The sequence below is a fragment of the Vanessa cardui genome, chromosome 11 (genome assembly GCF_905220365.1).
Source record: "Vanessa cardui chromosome 11, ilVanCard2.1, whole genome shotgun sequence".
Classification (NCBI taxonomy): Eukaryota; Metazoa; Arthropoda; class Insecta; order Lepidoptera; family Nymphalidae; genus Vanessa; species Vanessa cardui.
The window spans coordinates 6,420,709-6,448,521 of record NC_061133.1 but is presented as its reverse complement, the minus strand read 5'-3'; the positions used below and the strand labels follow the sequence as shown (position 1 = coordinate 6,448,521).

At 31.9% G+C, this 27,813-nt stretch overlaps 1 protein-coding gene across 1 annotated transcript; it reads left to right on the top strand.

Annotated features, from left to right (window-relative positions):
- Positions 1-27,813, top strand: LOC124533650 (5-hydroxytryptamine receptor). Its single transcript, XM_047109058.1, has 5 exons — positions 1-340; positions 25,428-25,515; positions 25,602-25,862; positions 26,127-26,370; positions 26,549-27,813. Exons 3-5 carry the CDS (start codon positions 25,631-25,633, stop codon positions 27,408-27,410), a joined length of 1,338 nt encoding a protein of 445 aa, XP_046965014.1. The 5' UTR covers positions 1-340; positions 25,428-25,515; positions 25,602-25,630; the 3' UTR covers positions 27,411-27,813.

Below are 27,813 nucleotides of genomic sequence, written 5' to 3'. Positions count from 1 at the left end.
CGCGCCGTACACCCGCGTACCTATCTGTTGATCTGTTGCGCGGCGAACGCGAAGGTCGCCTCACGATCGCGCTACCACTACGCCGCCCGCCTTACTCACACCGTTCGTAAACAAAACTAAAGTACGCGACCTCACTACTCGTCTCGGACACGGCCACAGTGTATATCAGAGAAATTCAAGTTGAAGTTTATGTGCTTTGAGCAATAAAATTGTGCAGTAGTAGTACAACCCAGACTGGGGTAAACGGCCCGTCGGCCGCCCACGGACTGTAGTAACTGTTATAGTGACCGTATCACAGTCGTGCCCACCAGGGTACACACCGAATATTGGCGCCCAATAGGTACGCAAGTCCATTTATAAATTAACCATTATTTTATTAAGATCTGTCATTGTTCTTTATCTAATTGATGGCATCGATTATATTTGTCACACGATGTATTTTAATTTAATTTTCTTTATTTTTTATAAATATTTTTTTTCAAATCAGTGCCATGAGAAAGTTGATGTAAATATTACATAAGGCAGTGAGTTTTCCGTAAAATTTACAGCTTATTATTGTATTATTCATTTTATACTTCTTACGACTCATGAGTATAACATATGTGCTTCTAATTTATACCTATTTTATCATTCAAACAAAGTTTGATAATCAAACAAACTGACAGTAATTAATGTAATATTTAAACATATAAATCTTTGCTTCAGCGAAAGAAATTGTTAAAAACATATGCTAATATGATTTAATTCGACACTTATTGAAGACACATTACTATGCAAAATAATTTATAGGATTTTTTGTGATACTCTTAATATATTAATGTTAGTATTCACGCCTATTTCAATTCATAAGATAATCTTGTTTATATGTAAGGAGAAAAACTGAAAAACTATTGTATGATAAATCGTATGCTAGAATAACATAATACATTGTACCAAGTATATAACTAATTAGTACATAACAAACAAATGGTATGTTTAAAATAAGAAGATCAACGTTTTGTTAACAAATGTAATAAAATAATATGTAATAAATTGCCTTTTTCAGTACATAATTAATAATAATAATGATCGTATTGGTTATTTAAATGCATATCTGGAACAATAATGTATAGTAAACTCAAAATACTTTATATCACTTTTATTCCTTTATACTATCTAAAAAAATTACTTATTTTTGCAAATTTTGGTGAAATACTTTTTAACCGAAATAAAACCATATTCATTAGTTACTCATACAGATTCTTATGATGAAACCCATCTTTTGAGCTGCTATTGGTTCGTCAAAGTGTTTAGCATTTACGCATTTGTAAATAGCTCATTTTAAACCAAAATACATTACGGCTGTTGGACAGGTATAATCGAATAAGTATCCAACAACAACAATCAAATGATAACTAACGTATTGTGAAAAACGATAACTAACTAAAACAAAAACTAACATACATATGTATAGTGTTGCGACGAATTTCTAAGAAGTATCACAGTTTTTCAAATATAAACTTGTGAGGATGTCACGTGCATCGTCAAACCGCCTGCAACACCGTAATAAATTGGGATAAAGTTATGTTTTGAAATAAATCGCGTCCGTTACGAGTCTGCGATTGAATGTACGAGCTATACTAGGACATAAACCAGAAATATTTTAACAAGCCTTTGACTTTTCAACACAGAAAAATGGGCATTGATCTATTCCTTTTTTCTTTACCTTCTAATTTCTTATATCTGGGTAATTTTCCTGGCAGGTTTAATTGTCAACCATATATAAATGGTCAGTCGTGTAACATCTATAAAGTATTAATAGAGTCAATACTAATCATGAGTAATTAGTAATTTTACTGGCTCACATACCCTTACCATTAACAAAGTGTTAATAATATAGTATTACTATATGGTGATATAGTAATTGGAGATTAGTTACACTGATAAGCGATCACAGAGATCCATATGTTAAAAGCATACAAATGACTTTTTAAATATAGAATAGTATATTTCAAATAAAGAACATAACACCACAAGCATTGTGATTTGTGGGAGGTATACAGTGACATAACTTATTGTCGGTACAATGAAGGCTACATCAGTGAAGCGAGCGATACGTTTAATACAAATCCTGCCAATAAAACTATCGAAGCGACGCAATCGATGCCGTTCAATCGTAATTGCAACCATCCTCACTTATCTTTGACTGTAATCAGTGGCTTAGTTAGAAGAATAAAAGCCACAGTGCGATGTCGTATCGAAAATAAATTACCCAATGCTCAAAATTTATCAATATATCATTTATTAAAAATAATTAAAACATTTGTAAAAAGAACTATTTCGTTTTGCCCGTAGACGAATCAATAAATATTAGAGAATCTTGACTCACAATGGCGCGCGCCTCCACGTTAAATTATCGGTGTGCATTAACAAATATAATCTAATTTGTATTTTTTCTTTGCTGTCTTTATTCTTACACTAGACATCTCACGCACACTAATACGTGCTGTATGCACGAGCCTTACTCATACTAATGCACGCCAATAATATAACGTGGAGGCGCGCGCCTTCTTGACTGAACGGATCTATACGAATAGTTAATACTCTCATTTATTACTAAAACTTGGTACTCGAAATTGCAGGAATATTTTTTCGTCTTAGGGATTAACTAATCAATAATAGATACACATTATCCATTATTTCAGAATGGTTAATTATGAAGTTTTAAAATAGTTTTATTTTCATATAGACCTTACCATAACCTAACCCTACCTAACCTAACTTCTTGCCCTATAATATCAACACCATGAACATACTATTAGCAACGCTACCTAGTGAAAGATTTTGAGTATCGGAAACATTCCCTTAAGCAAAAAGTTAAAAAATATTGTCAAAAAAAATTTATTTCATTCACATATTACGTACTTATATATTGTTTTTGAAAAGCAACGTGCGGTCTATTATTCAGTGATCATGCCGAACAGTATTTGGCCGAACTTAACATTAAAATAAACTATCTTTTGATGTCTTAAATAAACAATAATCCGTCAACGTGACTGGTTTTAGAAATGTAGTGTTTATCCTTTAATCCACTCAGATAAAATCCGTTGAGAATATTCAAGCATATGCCATGTTTTTTTTATAAGACAAATGCTTCATTTGGAATTCAGCAATTTTTTTATAATAGAAAATAACAATCTAATAATTAAGTCTATTTCAAAAATCAAAATAAACTTTATTCAAGTGGGCATTTACAAGCACTTTTGAATCGTCAATTAACAATTAAGTGAAGCTATCACCGGTTCCGAAAGTAGATTATACCGAGAAGAACCGGTAAGGAACTCAGTAGTTACTCTTTTTCAACATTTAAAAAATACAAAGTCATGGTAGTTAATACAATTATTTAATTTAATATATCTTGCGTTGTATTTCAATTGAAATGAACATACTTTCATAAATTCTAAGAACAAAAATAACTTCAGTTCAATATTTTTAGAACACACATAAGTCAATCTATCATTTAGTGCGACGCGCTCCACGAAACACAATTATAAGATCGCGGTCGTATTATTGCAAATATTATTTATCCATCCATCTTTTCAAACTCTTTGGATTATTCTTTTTTTTGGTAAGGTTAGGTTTGTATGCCCGAGAACCCACTACTTATTGTAGGTCGACGGGGCATCTGATAACGCGTGCGACCCTATGAAGAGAAGAAGAGAGAAGAAGGAAACAGAAGGAGAATTTTGGCTTCAAGTATTGCGTGTGTGCGTTGCTTCAAGTAGTGTATGTGCGTCATATATGTCTGTATATAGATATACACAACCATTATGAATTATAACTAAATCCCAATCTTCATCCGTATTCAAAATAATAAGCATGAATAAAACATTTTAAAAAATTTAAAGAACAAAAAATAGTTCCTAATAATTTCAGAAATACTACATATTTAGTAGGTTTCCACATTAATTAATGACTTTATTGCCAGTTTTTGGTACAACCATCATTTTGAACCCGTAGTAGATTCAAATTTCCTTTTTTTATCTTATAAAACGGCGATAATGTTGAACTATATGATAACTCAGTGGATTTTGACCGGATTTGACCTCGCAAGCTTCAGATATGATTTTATTCACTGGACCATTTCGGCTCTCATTGAGAGCTTAAGTAAATATGTGTGCATCTGCAAGCATTAGCGGTAATTAATTATTAAAAATAAGATTATAGCAAATAATTGACATGAACATGCCACAAACAGCTATTATTACAATGTAATCATAAAATAGAAATTTATTATATGAGAAAAAAATATTTATTTTATATAATCAACTAAATTAATGGTACAGTTCGTAGAATTAAAATTTAAAATATATTGTTTTATTAAGTCTTATTATATTGGCGACTTTTGCAAAAAAAGAAATTCATGTCACAATACTTATACTATCACATCACTCCTTTTGTTATGATATAAAAAAAGATAATTGGCATATATCTGACATCGTAATCGCATACCATATTAGTACAGAAAGTATAATAAATAAACTCAAACAAATAAAAATGTATTGTTACATTAATATTTTTGAAGTCAGTGCAAGCAAAGCAAGAAAGCTACTCTAGATATGGAAACCGTCATCGTGTAGATGCGTCTTGTTTTCGTCATCCTAACCGGCCCTTACCCAAAAAAAAAGATAATTAGTTTTTTTTTAATTTTTTCTTTCTTAGTAGTATGGCTTAAGAAAAACAATCGTTGACACCTGATTTTTACTGAAGCTAAATAAACATTGCAGTGAATTAGATAAATTTTAATATTTTGCCAGTATCTATTGACATTAGTGACTGTCTAATGGACGGGCAAATGGCTCACCTGCTAGCCTACCTTGAGGTGAGCCATTTGCAAGTCCTATAAAATAAAAAAATATATTTCTTTTATCAATTGTATTAAAGCTGTATAGCAACCTGATATGAATCCTTGTAGTTTAAATATACGCGGTTTTTGCTTTGTTGGATTTTATTTCAGAGAGAAAATCGTAGGTCTGAGTTTATCGATCCACTTATCAGACGAGATCTTGTAAGATTATGAAATACAATATATTCTTGTTTTTCTAGAGTACTTATTTTTCTAAAACATTGTGTTTTTTAATATAGCGAATAAAATTGATAATGTTATCATAATATTATGTGTCGTAACTGCGGTCCCGTCGGATTAGGAGGGAGGAAATATAGATTGCACCTGTGCTAGGGCTCATAGCAGTGCTGTATAAATAGGTCGCAAACAGATTGATTAGTTTCTCTTGAAAATGTTTGCCGTGGTGCTAATGATCTAAATGGATATTACGTGACCAAAAATACATATTAGGAAAAAAAAGATCATGGGAAGTCGGATACTGACGTTTTAGTGAAATTATTTTTTTTAGTTTATTCTAATAGAAATATGAGATGGCCCACTGGTTAGAACGTTGCATCTTAACCGATGATTGCGGGTTCAAACCCAGGCAAGCACCACTATATGTATGTGCTTAATTTGAGTTTATAATTCGTCTTGTGCTCGACGGTGAAGGATAACATCGCGAGGAAACCTGCATGTGTCTAATTTCATCGAAATTCTGCCACATGTGCATTCCATTAACTCGCATTGGAACAGCGTGGTGGAATATATTCCAAACCCTCTCCTTAATGCAAGAGGAGGCCTCAGCAGTGGGAGATGTGTAGGCTGTAACTTTATTTTTACTTTAATAGAAATATGACATAATACTTATCCTAAATATTATGTGACGTTTATAAAATCTCGTTTTATTTATAAAATTTCAAATTAGCGAACACATAATTCTTATCTCACACAAAATATTATTTCCTAAGCGTAGCTATTAAGAAAATCAAATTACTATTACATTTTTAATTTACTTAAAAATAATAGGATTTCATTTGGACATTCGTGATTGAAGTCTCTAAACTGGCATTGAGCTCTCATCGGACACTTAATAAAATCGTTTCATGCCGTTCTGCGTTCTACTTTATCAAATCAATGTTTTCATAAAAAACGGCATCAGGCTATTTTCGTTTTACTAACAAATTATTGGTCAAACGAATTATAAATATCTGTAACGATAACATAAAAGTGATTTGCGTTTCAAAGCACAACACGCTATACAGTAATTATAGGAAAGCTCATTTCATTGCTTTCTTTGTTGTGTAGAAACAATTTAAAGTTTAAATTTTGAAGTTTCCAAATTATGATATTAGTATTATTCTCCTCTCTCATAACAATGTTAATTAATCCAACGGGATACCAATTCTAATAACGTTGGCTGCGAAGGGGAGCATGATTTATGATCGCAGTTGCTCGTTTGTTTCGCCTCTCGAGGATTTCATTGCTTCACGTCAGTAGCGCCTTCTACTTGTATCTACAGCTACTTATTTGCAGCTTATTATTCTAGAAGAAACAAATAAGATTCCTTTGAAATCACTTTCACGGAAAATTGATTAATGTAATTAAAAGTAACTGATTTCAGTAAACGTTAATTGTTTGTAATTATATCCGCAGATATTTTTAACTTTGCCGTTTCGTAAATTCAAATCTTTTATAAAAAAAATTCATTGGTAAAAAAGGCATATTATTCTGTTGACTTCCAGGCAGCATACATTACATACATATATAATTGTATTTAACTAATATGATTGTATATTTTAAATATTGAAAAAGGGTAACTACTGAGTTTCTTGCCGGTTCTTTTCCGTAGAATCTACTTTCCGAACCGGTGGTAGCTTCATTTAATTGATAAATGACGATTCAAAAGTGCTTGTCAAAGCCCACTTGATTAAAGTTTATTTCGATTTTGATTTTGAATTTATATATATATATATATATATATATATGTATAAATTAATACTTATTACTTTATAACAGATACCCGGGAACGGCTACTTAGTAAAATAGGATTTTATGTCGAATAATTTTTTAACCAATGCGATAAAAACTTTCACCAATCGAACGATTCGACCGTACAGCACGCTTCGCATACTTTTTCATCGCGTTTATGTAAATATCTGAAACTGATCTAAATTGCAATGTGTAAAATGCAATATTTATTTACATAAAACTTTTTGAGATTAAAACGTTATCAATACAAATAAGTATAATATTTATTTGACAATTAAACTAAAGCACAGAAGACTTTTGTTTCCTTTTATAATCACGAAAAAATATAATGCTAATTGGTATTGGTAATGTCTGCTCGCCGTGTACCGTTAACATAGGCTGTATCTAAAAATATATGTAAAATAATACATACTTAAACTGGAATAAAATTAAAGTAACATACTGATGAAATAGCAGTTTTTGCTTGAAAACGGAATTAAAACACACAGACAAAACTTAGCTCTTTATTATATTATGACGGTGGTTAATTCCACTGTTTATTTAAAAAGTGAATTTAATTATTCCTATTGTTTAAGTCACTCTTTGTTTCAACTCTGTCATACCATGTCGACTGCTTAATCCCAAGGGACAATACCTAGTTAATATCTTTCATACAACGCACCAAAATGACAACAACGAAATATTTTCAAGGAATTCTGATTGCAATTTTATCTAACTCATGCAATGTTTTCAACGTTAGTCGAATAAATTAGTTCGAATGTCAGTCGAGATTTTATGCATCTATCTGTGGGTATTTTTTCTTTTTTTTTTTAACAGATGTCACAAATATTATACATTTGACTTTAGGTTTGGATTTCGCACGTGACATTAGAGAAATAGTCTTTGCCTTTAGCAAAAATAAAAAAAAACTTGTGATTAGTTTCGGATTATTAATTCTTGTCGACACATCTGAAAACTCTTTTCTTATAACAGTTTCTATAAAAGATTAGGACTGCACTTATCACTGTTAAGCACAACATACACAGTTTGCAAACAAAGTCATCTGTAAAACTTACTCTGAAACAGGAAAAGTATCATCATTTATGGTATTAGGACGTAAATGTATATAAGTTTTGATTTATGACTCTGTTGAACAGTTTCATTTCCAAATGTAATGCAATGATACTCCGCCTCCGGACACGTTTTGTTCTTAGATATATAATAAATAATCTTCAAGTCCGTCATATACATTCATATATTTTTTACAATATAATATTTAATATATTTTCTTATGAGCTTGAAAATAATATCAATTAACGTTTAAACACAGACCGTACACGTATATTTCAATATTTTATACATCAAATATAGAATGTTAATTGTACGTATGTTAAAAACTCCTCATGTTAAAATTGACGAATATGTATTTTATTTATACATAAGTGTTATGTACTGTACATTTTGAGAAAAATGTATGAATAATTGTATAATTTCAAAGAATGAGGATGGTAGGGGTTAATTCAAGCTTTATGGGAGATGGTACGTTAATAATTCTACCGCTAAAATTAGATAAATAAAAAAAAATATCTTTTTACTTTTGTAGGACATAGCTTATATTTTGTGTAAGTGTCTCTGTCAAGGTACTGACCGTATGGTAGAGTTGTTAGTTCATCTGTAAGTTAACTAAATATAATGTAGATAAATATAATTATTTATATGAATTTTTCATAGTATATTTATATTTATATTATTATAAATATACATATAATGTAGATAGTCATCTCATTCTCATTTTTTAAGAGTTAGAAGCAGATAAAAAATCATATATTTACATATTCTATACCCTTTGTTAATAACTCTGATATACATTCACATGCACAAACGTTTTTAATTAATCGATCTCTATTTACATATAAAACAACCCTATTCCACTCGAGTAACTCTGTCCACTTTATATTAACTTCCAAGTTCCGACATTAACTTCTCCGACATTAAAAACGCTATTTGTTCGCAAATCCATAATGATGGATTATTCAAGCTCTCGACCAATGGTATCGCGTCGATTCGACGTCGAATGATGTTTATTTACTGCTCCTGTGGTTGGAATTGACTATTGAAATAAAGTCTCATTGACTAAAGGTTATAAAAAATATTAATATAACAACGTACAAATATTGATTTAATTAGTCAATCAGGAATTTTTCTTTCTTTATTCGAATCTAGCGATCCGACCCAGCTTTGCATGGATAGAATACTGATACTAAATATACTACAGAATTTTCTTCTTTCTTTATTATATAGTCTATCTGTTATATAGAAATACCTGCATCACGAATCACTCAATCGATTAAAAAAAAAACAACAAAATCCGTTGTGTAATTTTAAAGATCTACGCATACGAAGCGACTTTGTTTTACACTATTTTAGGACGATTAACGCCATTTGAAACGTTTCAATAATTCCGAAAGAGATATAATCACAATTCACAAACAATAAATGAGAAAATATGTCGGTTACTTCCTTGTCTTTTCTATAATAGTGATTAACGTTGATCTTACGTTTGAGTACATTGAAAAAAAAAACACAAGTAATCTGTAGTTTACAAATATTTAGTTGGTTTTAAAAGTGGTCAATTAAAAAGACAATTCCTTTTCCAATTTTATCGTTTAATATATTTTGATCAACTATTTTTTTAAGTAAAATACTTATAGCTCCAAATAATGATTATTATTTTATAATTCATTACCAAAACAATTCAATCAATTTTAATTTCAACTGGGCCAACAAACAATGTATACCTTACCGCGTATTATTATTAATGCCATCGCTTTGTATAAAACATGAACCGCGTCAATTTGTGATTAAATATACGTATCATTTGAATAAATTAGTATAGTTTTAATGTATATCCACTCTTATATTCATGTGTATCTCATTTATGTTCATTGTTCATATATTATACATGAAAGCAACACAAAATTCATTATCTATGAGTAGCAGCGAGATTGCAATTTCATTGTTTATATCACATAATTATTACGTAACTAAGTAAACGTTGTTTCATGTATTATTTTAGGCTGTTTTTTGCGTTACTTCTAATGCAAGGAATGCGTGTAAGAAAAAAAAAATAAACCGCTTAAAATAAATGACGTGTGTAGTTTCAAGTGACCGCAACTGCCATTTCTCATCATCTGACACATTGAAGGAAATTTATAAATAGCCATTTCAAGTAAATCGACCTAACGATAATTTGAAGACACTGCAACGCTTCTATTTGAAGTAGGTATACATCTAATTAAAAGCAAACAAAATTTCTGTCATTCCAATTAATTAACAGATAATCTTAAGATATTCATGGATCTGATAAACTCACTGGATTATCTATAAGCGTCATATAAAAAAAATGTCGTAGGAAATTAATGTGGAATGATTGTATAGTAAGAGTTATATATTTCGTATCTTTAAGTATTCAAATATGAATTTAATGGGTTTTATACAATTCTACCGCTAAGCAAGAAAATTGACACTACTATTATTGTGATCCAGTTTACGTGAACCAGTCTAACTACAGGCACAAGTGACATAACAATTCAGCTCCCAAGATTGATGGCATATTAGCGATGTAAGGAATGGATCATGTTTCCTACAACACTAATGTCTCTGGGCGGTGGTGACCACTTACTGTCAGGTCGCCCATTTGCCTCAAATCTTAAATGAACCGCGAACTTTGCGAGCTAAGATGATTGGGTCTCTCGATGGTTGAAAAAAAAAAGCGATTATAATTCCTTGGGGTCGAAAATATTTATAATAAAAGAGGAGACTTGTGTGTGTATGTATTATGTTGTATGTTATGAATCATTTATTTATTTCAATTATAAGAAGAGAGAACCAAATGAACAATATTTGACAATTAATTGACGCGATATTATTGATTTAGTCAGTTGATGATGAAGTGAGTCAGTCAATGATGAATCAATCAGTCAGGACTTTTTATTTTATTTATATAGATAGAATATATAGAAGGAACCGGAGTTAGTGTCTGCCATTGAAGTTTTCTATACATTTTTTATATATTTTAAGATATCAAAAGGGCGGACTTGCTGCGATCACGTTTTGAAAGTCGATTTTTATGCTTTTCGACTCCATGGCACGCTCAAAGGTACCCTCGACGGGAATAGTGAACCTCCATTTCACCAAAAGCAGGTGAAGCAGTATACCTGACAGTAATATGGATCTTGCTTCTATAACGTAAGTCTGCCGACCACTGTGTGGTCATTTGTGAAAAAATGGCGACTTAAAAGATGACCAAAACTATTTTTGAAATTTTGCCAGTAAAATTAAAGTGAAAATAAGACTTTCACACTTAACACTTAGCTAGGGTGTACTATTATTATAAATAAACATGTATTAGTTATTATAAACTCTTAGTAATGCATAAAATGCCTGAATGATTAGCAAATCTCAAGAAATACGTAAATCTAAGGTTTATTCACTTTTTTCCACCTGCCATTGGAATATGCCATCCTCTAATTTAATCTCAAGCGTTTAAATTTATTATACGTCATAATTAAGTCAAGTATGTCTTCTGAAAATTTATCGTCTAAATTGGTTTTTGAACGCGAAACGCTTAATTTATTTTAATCAAAGTAGAATTTGCCGTAAAATATATCAAAACATTAATATACAATAAATCGTAAATAATAACCTTAACGATAGGACTTGCGGAGGAATATTTTGAAATCTGTTAATATATTTTATAAAATGTGCCGAGTTAAAATATAATTCACTATTAAGTTTACTCTATTTTCGTTGAAAGAAAAACTAGTTTACCGACAAATAGTAGAAATTGCGTCCGGTACTTATCTAGGACTAAATTTTCCAAATCAATAAATATACCCTTGCTTTATTTAGTTCTATGAAAGGAATATCTCTAAAGCGGTTTCAATAGGTATAAAATGAAGTTATCTATATTTCAAGAGTAATTTCGTATAAATAGTCCGAGCTAAAGTAGCACACCACTAAAATTATTAAATACAAAATGTTCCTACACCAATACACTTTAAAATTTATAAAATGTATTAAACATTAATTATTCCTTTTTAATTGCATTTTTTTTCTTTGCTAATCTCCATTTTGATATAAACTTATACACTTGACCTTTTCTATCGATCACGTAGAAGACACACAGGTTATTGAACCGTATCTGCGAATAATATATAGAAATTTTGAAAATACTTTCTTATAATGTATATCGCTAATAGAAAACTTTATATATAACATACACAAAGTATCTATTTCGCTTTTAAACTTTTAGGCAATTCCTTATTAATTTTCATATCTCTACAAAGTTTCAAAGTTTCATAACGTTATGATATCAGTTTCATACATTCGGTAAACACGGCAGAAACATTTCTCGACACGCTTTTACGGAATGGGTGCTTAACGGAAAACTTGAGTCTATAATGCTGACGGGTTTTATAGCCAAGTCGAATGGTCGAAGCACGTGCATAGCTATTACAGCCGAAATACTTAATTGTTTTTATTTACAACGCTTTATTTTCTAGCTGATTTATTTTAGCTTAGATATAAAACTAATTAACACAAAATCGGCAGGTGTATATATACAATAATGTTTCAGTTTGTGACTTGTAAAATTAAAAAAAAACAAAGAACATAACTCGATTTTTATTTCATTATACGTACACACGAGTTTTACACAACAATGCTATAAGATCAATTAAGTCCTTCTACCAATTTATTATACTATTCAACAAAAAATACGCAAATCACGCGTTTTCCTGAGGTATTGTAAGTTGATGGAAAGAAAAAACTTAAGATTCAAATGAACTTTGAAAAAAATGGACTACGAAATTAAGATTTTAGAAAGGTACAGTAATTTTATTACTTATAAATTATTAGACGGAGATAGCTTGTGAATAATTTATTGTTCGTAATCTTGGATCTAAACCTGTTGTGATTCTGCTGTTTAAGTCTGCTTCTCGAAAAATTCTTTGACCCTCACACCATAAGCGTAGTCAACTTATTTAATAAAATGCTTCCCTGTCTTCATAGGTACATACTCGTACTAAAATCGTAGCAAAGGATTTGACTCAGATCAAAAAGGCCGGGTGATGATTGAGCTTTTCTCAAGTAGTAAAAGTCAATCATAGCCCAATTTGTCTTTTGGTGGACCAGTTTTAACAGCAGTCTTACACCATATTGCATATTACGATATAAAGAACGCCTTCAATACTGACTTGACTCATCTATATTGTTCGATGTGGAGAGCCTACGCGAGTTAGCGAATACTTGTTCCACCTACTTATGCCCCAGGGCTCTTTATTACGATCCATGGACTTTCCATATACTGCCAATGTAAAGTTTTTAATAATTTTTACTAAAGTATATGAAATAATTTACTTAATCATTACATAGATATATATTATTTTAATTACACGAACTTTAATTTAAATGGCATTTTATGAGTTTTTATACTTTCATATTTTTTTGGTAATTATATAGACTGAGTATCTACACTAAAAGTGGAAAAAAATTAGATGTGAACTTAATGAATAAAACCGTCGTTTCTCAATTTTGTTGAAAATAAGTCCAAGTTATATTAAAATGTTTGTCAAACAGCTCGATCACTGAATGTTAAAAATATAATTTTAAAAACTAAAAATAAGATGAGAACTATTTGGTATTAGCTAAGAAATAGGGAAAATGAAATTTGATGCACGACAAGCATCCTTCATAACAGGGAATATTATAAGTGCAGTCTTAGCCATAACCATTTATAGCCAAATACCAACCAATTCGAAGAGTTTTTTTTTTATATTTCAGTAAATACCACTAACAGACTTAATGCGTAACCCTATGGCACTCTAGGCTTAAATGAGCGTTACGTTCCCAAGGATCAAGTATAATATTCCTTTGAGAATATAACTCCCTACAAAGTATTAAAAACTTTCGAAAATCAGATAACATTATTTATATCGTAATTGTCGATTTGGCTTCTTATTTAGCTGTCATAACGTGTAGTATTAGGTAGTCCTCCGGATCTATTAAAATTAAGTAAAATAATTCCATAATTTAAGTCCGGTTATAAAAATGATCCAAATAACTATAGACCAGTCTCGATTTTGTCAGTGATAAGTAAAATGTTAAAAAAACGTGTGCTTAATGAATTGTTATTACACAACTCGAGCAAGCTATTACATTCTCAACAGTTCGGTTTCACTTAGGATCGTTCTATTACTGGTGCGGATATAATTTATATCCTTTATCGAGCACATTTGTGATGCGTGGTAGAGCTTACAAAATGTTATTGGAGTTTTATGTGACTTATCAAGAGCTTTCGATTGCGTTAGGCATGATATTTTTTTAGAAAAACTATAATACTATAGAATCAAAAGTCTTGCATTAAAAATTCACTACTCTCTAAGTCTCTACCTTAATGAAAGAGTTTTGAAGGTTGTGATAAAGGAGTGCAAAACCAAATGGTTATCTATTAAAAATAGGGTTACCACAGGGTTCAATTTTAGGACTTCTGCTGTTTTTAATATATGTGTGAGTGACTTACCATATTTTATAACTAAGACTTGTGATATTATGCCATTCGTAGATACATCTCTCATTTTTAAACTTGATGATAAGCAACTAAGCATAGTAATGTTGCAATTTTCTATTATAGGTACTTGGACTAGAAATAAAACTTACAACCCCTGTTTTCCACTTGCGTGTGGTACAGAGAACATTTTTGAGCAATAGTAAACGTATATAATATGATAAGATACCAGCAAATATAATCAATTGATCATTTAAAAAGTTTTAAAAGTTTATGAAGACTAAATTAATCAATAAATCTTATTATTCATTAAAATAATACTCTTAGACAAAAACGCCTAGATTTAGACTCAGTTTTAATTTCAGTACTGATTGAATACTATACACATATTTTTATATTAATGTTTTTTTTTTAATATTTAAGCTTTCAGACATTAAGAAACGAAAATATTTTTGCAACGTTAAGATAGATAAAATAAAGCAACCTTTCAAAGATAACGTTTGAATTGTAACATTTGGATTTCGCAAGACACACGATTCACGGTATATGAAGTGTAAAAAATTTATTGCTCCGCATAATCGGATAGCAGAATACGGGTTGGCGTTGACCATATATATAGTAGAGGGAATATTTTAATATTCATGAAAGGAATTAAAACGATTGATGTTGATGCATATAATATTTAATCGACTCTGGTATAAGATTTAACTCCGTTCGAAGTGTAGAGAGTAATACGCAATCAGGCAATTTCTACTCGAGTGCACGGTAGCGCACAGCCGTAGCCGTAATCCGTAAGGCCTTACGGGGTCTTGATACAAGGCACTTCTAGGGCTGGAGGCGAGGAGAATTGTGAGGTTGATTTTGAGGTTTGCCTCGATTTTGAAATATGTATTTTTATCATATATAGTTTTTAGGTTAAACAAATAATAAAATATTTACCGGCAAAAAAATAGATATAAATTTGTTACTACTGGTCTACAATAAAACCATATCGCGGGACAGATTTCATCTGGCTAAAGCAGGGATTTTAGTTGGAGATCTATGAGCAAATATATATTAAAACGAAATATTTTCGCTCATAGAAAATATGTAAATGTAGATAAATAGGAGATAATGAAGCTTTATCATTATTAACGTTTTCAATTTTAATTTTTCAATAATAATCATCTTTCACTTTATGGATTACAATTCAATCACTATAGATATAGCAGAAAGCATCTTAAACTTTGGATTTACTTCAAACTTTTAATGAGAGTCCGTGCTATGTAGATATTCTCCTTATTTAATTCTCCGTCTCATAAATCTTACCAATGTCTCGTGAGAGATAAATCTTTTGTGGTTCTATTTATATTATATGTCTATTAAATAAATATTTTCTTATATTTTAATGTAGAAGTGATATTTTTGGCTACATCTGTCGTGGTAACAGTTGAATTATATACATATGTATATTAAATTATTGTTATCAAATTTTAAATACATATTTTTGTAGTTAAAAAATTTAATATGTTTGAATTTTTTTATAAGTATGTTTAGCAAAAGCAAAACAAATTTCGAGGAAGATTAAATACATTCAGAATAACCTTTTTGCGCGATCACTTATGACGTCTACTAAATACTTAGCTCAACATGTTGGACTTTTAATCGGAAGTGATTTCTTTTTTGTGAAATATGTTTTTTTATAGTCATACGGCAACATTTCATTACGTATATGAATTATATGTACGAATTAATCTCTCAGAATAAGGAATATCTAAACAATGTCGAGAATAAAGATTAAAATTCATCAAGAGACAGCGCTTTGCAGCGCCATCCTCAGGAACTGAAAATAATTAACACCATGACAAAGAAAAGGCTAGAATATTTAGGCTACATACATAATACGCAGGTAACGTATATGTTTAATGTGAGCAAGAGATTGTCCGAGGGAAACTACACGGAAAAATAATATTTTATCTCAGAAACCTTCGTAAATGTTTTAACAATAACAGCTTTGTTTCGATCCGCTGAGATTTCAAACGTTCTGATCGCCTTAATGAACGCTCTTCTTACTCAGTAGATAATAATCTACACCAAAGATGAAGAAAATGTAATATAATATATATAATAAAAAATATTAAAAAAGAAAAATGTAATGTATGTTTTAATGATTATTGGAATTTATTCAAAAAGTCTATTTCGAAAATTAATTGATAGTTAAACAAATATTGTAAAATATAAATGATTAAGTAATTAGCTTAATACAATATTTAATAATTCAATGTGTCAAGCGACTGTAGTAAAATTTACAACAATTATCAAATCTTATTGTATATCGTGTATCTATTTAGAACCATCTAACATATTTAAATTGGATTAATCTAAATATATAATTTAAGAAGAAAAGGGCTCACCTTTAAAATATATATTTCATTAATTAATGCAATCTTATTATTAAGACCAAATTGTGTTACACTAACCAGCATTCGTTAACAATTTGCTACTTTTAATTAAGGTACCACCAAAACTTCTATTTTTAGAATTGCTTATTAACGCTTATTTATAATTATTATTTCAGAAATAACAAAATAACTTACTTGCTGGTAATGTTTTATTTAAGTATAGTAGTGCTTAGTTTGAAGGCCGTTTGTACTGTTACAATTAAAAATAGCTATATTTGCGTGACCATAAGCTACAATGGTTAAAATAACATTGTATATTATGTTGAATATGTAGGTTAACTTCATCTTTTCATCACATTTATTACAACACTAGCATTAGTCGACGCGATTTAGCTCGTGGTAAAATATAAAGCCACCTATTTTTTAAAGTCGTACCTTTTTTGCGTCTCGTATGTGTTATCCTTAAAACGTATATTATTCATACTACATTTGTTTGTGTTGATATATTAGAGATGATATTTATGCAGAGAGAACTAAAATATTTTAAATGAAACAAGTTATTTTAAAAAGAGTGCATTAACGGCCCAATGATTTCCCATTGCTGGCCTACGCTGCTCCAATGCGGGTTAGTGGACACATGAGGGCGAATTACGTTGAAAATAGACACATGCAGGTTTCCTCACGATATTTTCCTTCACCGACGAACTCGAGATGAATTATAAACAGTAATTATGTACATGAAAATTCAGTAGTGCTTGCCTATCTGTGCTGCCTCGGCTCTTTTCTTAAAGAGAGTGTAAATATGTAAAAGAGATTTACTAGCTGTATTTTTATACGCCGTAACAAGATCGGTCTGTAAATTTAAAATAACGCTGCACCCTCATCCGTGCCGGTAATACAGTATAAGTGAGTGTTCTAAATTCCCGTTTTATAGAGTTTCGCGTAAAATCTCTCCGTGTAATAGGAAGCCGGTGTCGTTTACGGAAACAGGCAGACTTCCGCGCTTACCGGACACGCCCGCGCTCCCTATAATTCACTTTCAATACTGCCTGCGTGAAGCTAACACTTCTACATTAAAGCTTTCACCTTGAATAAACATGCAAATCGAATTCGCTCAGTTTAACTGTTTGCATATATTTAAATGCAATGAAGAATACATTTAGGGCTTAATTATGGGATTGTTAAATAAGCCACCTATAATAGAATCACGTATTTTAAATGCTTTTTGCTGTATCGTTTGTTGAATACTTTTGATAACTTTTGGCATCAATATTAATCACACCGCTTAAACGTTTTTCTATATCATACTCTACTAGTCGCCCGCGGGTTCGGCTTGCGTTTTAGGGGGTTAGTTGACATGAGCTACGTAAAAAAATGGAGTTCCCTAGAGTTTCTTTTAGCTTGCTTTAAAACAAATTTCATTAATTTTGATTCGGTCGAGAAAGAGCGACAGACAAATTTACTTTCACATTTATAAAATCGGTATAGATTGTCAAGTATCGAAATTAAAAATAAATCTCGATCATAACCATGTGCATTAGTAGCGAGAATGATTCAAAAGTTATCTTGTTAAATCGCTAAAATGAAATATAAACACTTAGTAAGCAGTCAAAGATTTTTTATCATAGTCCCAACGCTATTGAACCGCAAACCGAAATGCTTATTGACTGTTATAAAAGGAAATAATTTTAGTTTTTTTGCACAACTTACCAATTTGAGCACATTCAGACTTTTGCATCGATGGGTAAGATAGAGCAAACTTGTTCCACTAAGAAGAAAAACAGCAACAACAGAAACAGCTTCTTCATCCAGTTCTTGCTATAGTGATTACATATATAATTAGTGAGCTTAATAAACATCATGAAAGCAAGCAGCCTGGAAACGTCTCACTTCTGGGCTATGGCCCCCTATCCTCTCGAGAAAAGGTCTTACACAATTGTATAAAATGGCAGAATTTCATCCTAAGCATGCATTTCAGATAATCGGATTTTAAACTTTTTTTTATTTTAATTTTTAATGTTGGTTACCTTAGTGACGATAGCCTGGAGCGACACCGTATTCCACTCTCCGTGTCACGGAGGATGTGAATATATGAATATTAAGTCCCATCCCTTTCAGTTAGAGCAATGTCCATATACTAGTAAAGTCTCCAGACTTGCAACTTTGCTCACAATCAATGATAAAAATAAAACATTGCTGAAATGTTGTAAAATATTTGACGCAAAAATTCATTTTTTTTTATGGAATAGATTGGCGGACGAGCATATGAGCCACCTGATGGTAAGTGGTCACCATCACCCATAGATAATGACGCTGTAAGAAATATTACTTATTGCTTACATCGTCAATGCGCCACCAATGTGCCTTGGGAACTAAGATGCTATGTCCCTTGTTCCTGTAGTTACACTGACTCACTCACCCTTCAAACCGGAACACAACAATACTGCGTACTGTTGTTTAGCGGTAGAATATCTGATAAGTGGGTGCTACCTAACCAGGCGAGCTTGCATAGAGCCCTACCACCAAGTAAAAATATTTCATAAAATCACCTCACCCTTGACGACCACTCGAGGGCTTTCGATGTTGATTTCACCATTGTCAAAAGTGTTTCCGACGCGTAGAATTTTATTGAAACCGGTTTCGTATATTTGCAGTAATGAAGCTGAAAATCTACAAGTAAATAAAATAAAGTAACCCTACCCTACAAACAAGACAAAAGCATAATATTAAGATAGAAAATCAGCTATAGAATTGTGAGATTATGTAAAACATCAAACAAGTTTACTGTCCTCGACTCTCGATGTCTTTCATGTAAGATATAATCTACGTTTATAACATAATTTACGTAAATAGCTAACTCTGTGTGACAAATTTTGTATTGGACGAAAAGGGGGTTAGACGCCATATTGCCAGTATTGACAAGCTGTCTCGCAGCGTTGACTTGATCAATTGTCAAAGTTGTCAATACCCTCGATAAAAATCACAGAAATGTTTAACTTTTTTATAAAGAGGAAAATATAGGTCCACTCCTGGAACAAGGTTTCCTCTCCTTTCTTAAGAGAAGGTTTAATGCTCCGCTGTTTCATGTCCACACGAAACATTCTCAATAATTTAACATTCATTTCCATACAAATACGTTTTAATTAAAACGATGCAATGATTTGTTTATAGAAAGGAATAGTTACAATGAAAATCAATATTTACGCATTCGGAAGTTTGCAAGCAAATACATTTCCAGAGAATTTACATTCAGTAGTTAGTACAAATAATATGCGTGTAAGTCAATACCAATTATGTGACTTGATTAATTCTGCGATTTTTATTCATATTTTAATTGGAGTTTCGAATAATTAAACGACACTATAACATATTCATTACAAAGTATTTATTTGTAAAAGCAAAACCAGTAAATGCTTAAAAGTAAATTTATAAAGGAGGAGTGAGGAATAAGCATTCGAATCATAAACAATTCTACTTTATGGCGTGTAGTTTGATTTATGAGAATATGTCAAAGAGTTACACGGAGACGTAGACTCAAGAAGAAGTTTCCTTATCCCTAAATGTTTTACTTGCATAATATTTATGAGTAAGTTATGTAAAATCCAAAGAGCTATATTTTACTTATAAAGTAAATGACTGGCACAAAATGATTATTTGTTAACGATATATTATTACTTAAATACGTCCAATCTAAAGGGGATGAACTGAGGCGTATAAGTATGTTGAGTATCACTTTCTTCGGAACTGTAAGACCTACGGCCTTGAAACTTGGATAGTACATTTACGAAGAGGATTTAGAGGGTTTGGATTAGAGAACTGAATATGTGATTTGAGTCCCTTTCCAACTAATTAGCTTTTGAGTAAATCGAATTTTTACGCAATAACACTTTTGACGATTAGTCCTTTCCTCCGATTGATCTGAGCTTTCATATGTATAGATTAGGACGCGCTGATAATGTAGGTGTATAATAAAAAAAAAATAACCATATTTAAATAGTTTTTGCGTTAATTGCGATAATCAGAGTCTCATAAGAAAATATTGAAAAAAATAGACAACTTTTGTTCTGTAAGCATTTCGTGTAAAGCTAGTCGTTTTGAGATATGTCATTTGCTTCTAAATGTGTATATTTTATCGAAGTGGCAGTGGATTTCCGAGTAGAGTGCAGAAGCCTCCCTTGTCAAACTTAGCTAAATTACTCAAGGTGTAACATAAGACTCTGGAGTCGTGGCTGACAAGCTCGGTTCTATAAAAGTTTCCTGAAACCTACCAGATTATTTTAACAATAGTCGCATTTTTCTGAAAAATAATTGGCGCTACACGAAAATTGTATCAAACAGAAAAATATAATCTTCTTAAGGCAACATTTTCCTCTAAAATAAGCATTTATAAAAAGAAACGTTAAAAACATAAATATTTTTGGACCTTGTAAATTTAGGGTATAAAATGATATTATATGATATATTATCTTATATCAAAGTTAAAATTTAATTTATACTTGATTTTTAAATTGTAAATATTTACTAACCGCTTAAAATATTAGACCAAAGAACAAGCGAGAGTATTTCTGTGGTATTTCTTCAACAATTGTTTTAAAGCTATATCTTTATATTCGTGTTTGGAGCAGCCCGGAGGCGAGTGTTTCATTCTTAAAGTGTGTTATCATTAACAACAGATTTGCGAGGTACTCATGAAAATGGTTAAGACAAAATTTTCCCAGTGCTTATAAAGCTTATTTTGGAGTGAAGTTTAATTGATTTACAAGGTTGAACAGCCGCAACCAGTACCTTTTTTAGAGACGTATTTAAAGTTAAAACAATACCGCAAATAAGGCTTCGAGAAAACATAAAACAGTCTGTAATAAATATCTGTTGGAAGGCATTGTTTGTTTGATATCAAAAACATTTCTGAAATATTGCATTATTACCCTTTCAAGGTTTTCTTTTAAAATGTGAGTATTGAAGGGGTAACGTTACAAATGTGTGTGTGTTTGACATGTGGATTCCATAACAACAACAACAACAACAGCCTGTAAATTCCCACTGCTGGGCTAAAAGCCTCCTCTCCCTTAGAGGAGAAGGGTTGGAACATATTCCACCACGCTGTTCCAATGCGGGTTGGTGGAACTAATTAGGTGGATTCCATGTCAAACATTAAATTGAAATAGTAATTCGGGTAATTTAATTTTAGAATAGGTAAACAATAAGATATATTAAAGCATAGTATAGAGGTTTTATATTGTTGCCTGTGAGATAGTGATGCATTTAGAGAGAAAATCGTTAGTCTAGGCAGTTTAGTAGGACAGAAATACAACACATGTATCATATACAATTTGAGACAGAACTTCGAATATATAACAAAATATTTTATCACTAAAGAGACCGTTCGGGATCATCTGTAAAAAATATAAATATTCTTATATTACTACATTGTATTTATACTTTGTTTGAAGTACGAAGTAAATAATATTATTAATATCTATATTATTGCCTCAATAGCTGTGCATGTAAAAATGGTAGGTTCGAATCTGATAGCTGTCTATTGTGTGCTCCGAACTCAAGCCTATGGAATTGAAATCGAAATGAAGCATTTTTATATTTTTTCATCATCATCTCAAAAATAATAATCATAAACTACGTTTGTGAATTTTTTTATGCCGAAACATGATATTTTAATTTTTTATTAATTGTTGTATAAAATTTACCTCAATGTTCATCAATTAAGCCAAAATATATTAAGAGCCTACTTTAAATTGTATATATTATTATTATATGAATTCAATTTGAAACAGTTGAAACTTAATTAAATATCAAATATATCATATTCGCAGTACGAAAATATGAAAGTCATAAACGATAATTGCTTTCTTGAATAAAATAACTATTTTGCATTGAAAGCGATAACTCAATCAATTTTGCAAAATATTGTTGTATAAAGTGTTTTAATATTATTAAAACGAATGCCAATATTTCTCTTTTGAAAACATGGTTCGTCTGCGAAAAGGTTTTTGTTGAAGCGATTTTAAACTGAGATGTAATATTTTATTATTAAATGGCGCTGATATATTATTGAATATTGTGTAATCAATATTTTGAGCTTAATATTATAGGCTGATAGTTGTCAAAACAATATATTTTTTAATAATAATGTACTTTTTCTCAATAATCTCTTCGTTACAAATAAATTAAAAAATATTGAGTTGAATATGTTTTCAGCTTTCACCGATCCAAAACGTACCTAGATTCTCACTAGAAAAACCGTCGGAGAAACTCATTAGTTACGCGTTTTAATAGGAAGACTTATGTTTATTATATAATTAAATTGATATATTCTCCACGAATATTGACTGTACATTTTTAATCTATATAAATATAAAGAAAGTTACGTTGTATCTACTTTGTACCAATTTGATGAATGTTTGTAAAAAACCAAGCATGAATCTAAGGGAAAGACAAAGGATTTTTATACCAAAAAACCGACCAAGGTTAAAACCGTGATAGTATTAAATAAAGGATTTATTTTTATGGACGTATAAAGTATTGTTTATTTATAAAAATGAAACCAATATGATAATACTATCCATTACATAAAGACAGGTATGTACAATGGTAACACAATACAAAGTCATTATTTGTCCTTGTAACTCGAGCGATCTCATACATAGTCAATTATGATTATATTTACCTATTATGATTTATATTTTTATATGTAATAAATATTCTATTAACTTACTTAGCATATGTATTTAACATAGGACAATATATGTTTACGTGCGGGTTTATGACCCAGACACACATATATAAATGTATTTTGGGTCAACTCGTCTGGGTAACAATCCACTTATGAGACTTTTTAGAGACATTCAGTTTGTCAAGGAGCCAGTGTAATCACAGGCTCTACGGACATTTTGATTTAGCTTATTACAGTCGGAAGAGCTCGGAAAGTGTTGGTATATAATGTAATCAAAACAAACATGACCTCCCTTCTAACAAAGATTTAACACCCAGAAACCCGGTTAAATAAATTACGATTATTTACTATATATTTATTTAATAGGTTTGAAAATGGTATGTAAGAAATTCCTTGTAACACATAAAGTAAAGTAACAGCCTGTGAATTTTCCCACTGCTGGGCTCATGGCCTCCTCTCCTATTAAGGAGAGGGCTTGGAACATATTCCACCACGCTGTGCCAATGCGGGTTGGCGGAATGCACATGTGGCAGAATTTCAATGAAATTAGACACATGCAGGTTTCGTCACGATGTTTTCCTTCATCGCCGAGCACGAGATGAATTATAAACTCAAATTAAGCACATTTATATGTATATAGTGGTGCTTGCCTGGGTTTGAACCCGAAATCATCGGTTAAGATTGTTAAGTGTTCTAACCACTGGGCCATCTCGGCTCTTGTAACACATAAATGTGTCACTAATATCGGGGTTAAGATTTTATATCCCCTATGCTTGCAGTTATACAGCCCTACTCACCCTTCAAACCGGAACACTACTGAATATGTGGCGGTAGAATATCTGATGAGTAGGTTGTATCTACCCAGACGCTTACACAGTAACAATATGAATAGGTAAATAGGCCATGAATAGGTACATAGGTCATGAATAGGTACGAAGTAAAAGCCAAGATCGAGTATCTTATGAAGATATAAGAGTATCTTAATCGATGATTCCAGGTTCATTGAATTATTAAATAGAATTGAATTGTAAAAGAAATCTGAGAACAGGTGAATTTAACACTAACTTTGTCTTATAAAACTTAGAAGTGAAATATGCCCTTTTGCAATGTATGTTGAATGTTACATTTAATTTGAGTTGAGCCACAAGATATTATGTACTATAAAGTAGGTTTTATAATTACCTACTTGATTGTGTAATAATGGTTTAATTAATTTTGTTCGACGATCAATGGTGTTACATTGAAGTTTCGTAGTTTAAGACGATATTTTGATCATCTTGGTATTCATATACGATAAGATCAGAATATTTTTTGTAAACAAGATTTTCTTTCGCTGTATTATTGATACTACTACGATAGAGAGGCAGCAGCAGTTTGACAACAAGAACCTTAACCGATGATTGTGGGTTCAAACCCAGACAAACAGTTACTTTATACTGTGTGCAACGTATGTTAGAATAATATTTGAATAATCTACTCTTCGAAATGTGCTTTATTGATAATTACAATTTTAGTTCGCCAGTCTCATCATTTTATGGAATTAAATATAGTGACGATCAGCGTTTAATATTTTGAAAAATTGAATATTCATCAAATTATGCACGTACCTGTTCCAAAGTCATCGGCTACGTTAATTCTATTAACAGTGTAGTCTGGGCAAATAAGATAACCGAAAGGCATTTGCTTTATTTCGTATTTTGAAGGGGTAAGGCGTCTAACGTACCCTTGTCACGTACTAAGCCTTATTCCAAGAGAAAGGTTTGCTCAAAAATTGAGATTTTGATCGTATTATTTAAGAAAATATTACCGTTTCTAAATACAATGACGTATTGATACTTTCCAGTATTTTATGAAATAAGACTCGACTTTGAGAAAAGGTATCTTAGAGCTCTTTTTTTTATTTCTTCACTAAAAATTTACAATAATATATGAATTAATTAAATTTTTATATTACAGATAACATCTTTCGTCACATCGAAGCAATAATTTGAAAAAATGGCCAGCGCTACCTTAAGTTTTTTCTTCCGAAAATACAACACAGACGGTAAGGCTCTTGGAAGATCATGTTATGCTTTCTATATTGTTGATATATTACAGACAAAATAAATACAACTGTGGAATGTCTAATAGTTGGTGGCGGAGTGTCGCGGTGAAAGAGTATGGAGGGCGCGGACAGCAACGATGACCTGTTGGATTGGGAGACCCTATACCGGTTGCCGGTGCAGAACACTTCATACAACACTACAGATTGGGTACCCTTCGGATGGAACGTTACGGTGGCCAATACTACATGGTGGGAGGCGTCCGCGCCCTTTGACTCGCCTACTGCTCTTTTGCGGGCCGCAGCTAAAGCTGTTCTTCTAGGATTACTCATTTTGGCAACTGTAGTTGGTACGATATTTATATATTATTTACTAATTCTATTCAAATTCTCGTTACATGTACATAAACAGGAAGTCAGAAGGAATTTCCGCTTAGTGTCAACACATGTTTTTGCTTTCACACATTGCGATATGTTGATATCTCTTCAGATATAAATATACTAACGATGTGGCTTCAATAGAAACAGATGCAGGAACAAATTATTTCGCTTAAAATATGTTTGGTTCACAAATGAAGTACAATATTGATATTGTGACATTTTATTTTTCGCAGGTAATGTGTTTGTGATAGCAGCAATATTGCTTGAGAGACATTTACGGAGCGCAGCCAATCAACTTATTCTGTCACTGGCGGTAGCAGATTTACTAGTGGCTTGTTTGGTCATGCCACTCGGCGCAGTGTATGAAGTTGCACAAAAGTGGACTTTGGGCCCAGAACTGTGTGACATGTGGACTTCAGGAGACGTACTCTGTTGCACTGCTTCGATATTACATCTAGTAGCCATTGCTCTTGACAGGTAATAATAAATATTTAAACATAACTATTTACATAAAAAAATCTAAAACCGTCGTTCAAAATTATAATACAATGTTTCCATTTTGAAATAACAAATCATTTCGAAAAATTGGTCATTTTATAATAATTTCCAAAAATATTTGAAATGTGTATGAACACTATGTATATTTTATTTTAAGGTACTGGGCTGTAACGAATATAGATTACATCCACGCACGGACGGCGCGTCGAGTGGGTTACATGATCGCATGTGTCTGGATAGCGAGTTTTTTTGTATGTATCGCCCCCCTGCTCGGATGGAAAGATCCTGATTGGAATCGTCGCGTTTCCGAAGATTTGCGATGCGTTGTCAGCCAAGACGTAGGCTATCAAATATTTGCAACAGCGTCTTCATTCTACGTTCCGGTACTCGTTATATTAATACTGTATTGGCGGATATACCAAACTGCTAGGAAGAGAATAAGAAGACGACACGGTACTACTACAAGAGGAGTGGGACCACCGCCTGTTCCAGCAGGTGGAGCTTTAGTTGCTGCTGGCGGGAGCGGAGGCATAGCCGCTGCTGTTGTGGCAGTTATTGGTCGCCCATTGCCGACCATATCAGAAACTACTACGACAGGAATAACGAATGTTTCCTCGAACAATACAAGTCCTGAAAAACAATCATGCGCCAACGGTCTTGAAGCAGACCCACCCACTACCGGATATGGAGCCGTCGCCGCGGCTTACTATCCGACTTTAGTCCGACGCAAGCCCAAGGAGGCTGCCGACTCTAAAAGGGAAAGAAAAGCGGCTAAGACATTAGCAATTATTACCGGCGCGTTCGTAGCGTGCTGGCTTCCTTTTTTCGTATTAGCTATTTTAGTACCGACATGTAACTGCGAGGTTAGCCCGGTACTGACGTCTCTGTCGTTATGGTTAGGTTATTTCAATTCAACGTTAAACCCAGTGATATACACCGTGTTCAGCCCGGAGTTTCGGCACGCGTTCCAGCGATTGCTCTGCGGACGCCGAGCGCGCCGTCGCCGCGCTCCGCCCTAGTCATCTCGCGATTCCCCGCTCTTCGTTTTCATGAGCCTGTACCCCAACCCGACTGACCTCAACGTTCTATCTCGATACATATTGTGTTTGTTACCTTGTTACATTTTCAGAGATATATTTACAACCTATTATTTTTTGTACGTGATGAATGTGGTAGTAAATAATGATATAGCTATTAAACCAAATAATCTTTTATAATAATTATGCTAAAGCTAAGTTTTCATAAGTTAGTGATGTGTATATTACTTATAATATGATCAAAACTTAGATACAATAGAACTTACTGTGATCCATGATTGTAGAAGATAAGAGAGGTACTAAATATTTTTAGGAGTGAAATATCATTAAGGAACTTATGAAGACGTGTTTCTTTTGAATTACCTGTGGTATCTCAGTCTTTTGT

Coding starts and splice junctions, on each gene's coding strand:
- LOC124533650 (XM_047109058.1), top strand. CDS start 25,631: ATGGAGGGCGCGGACAGCAACGATGACCTGTTGGATTGGGAGACCCTA. Junction 25,863..26,126: donor CATTTTGGCAACTGTAGTTG/GTACGATATTTA, acceptor TATTTTTCGCAG/GTAATGTGTTTGTGATAGCA. Junction 26,371..26,548: donor GTAGCCATTGCTCTTGACAG/GTAATAATAAAT, acceptor TTTTATTTTAAG/GTACTGGGCTGTAACGAATA.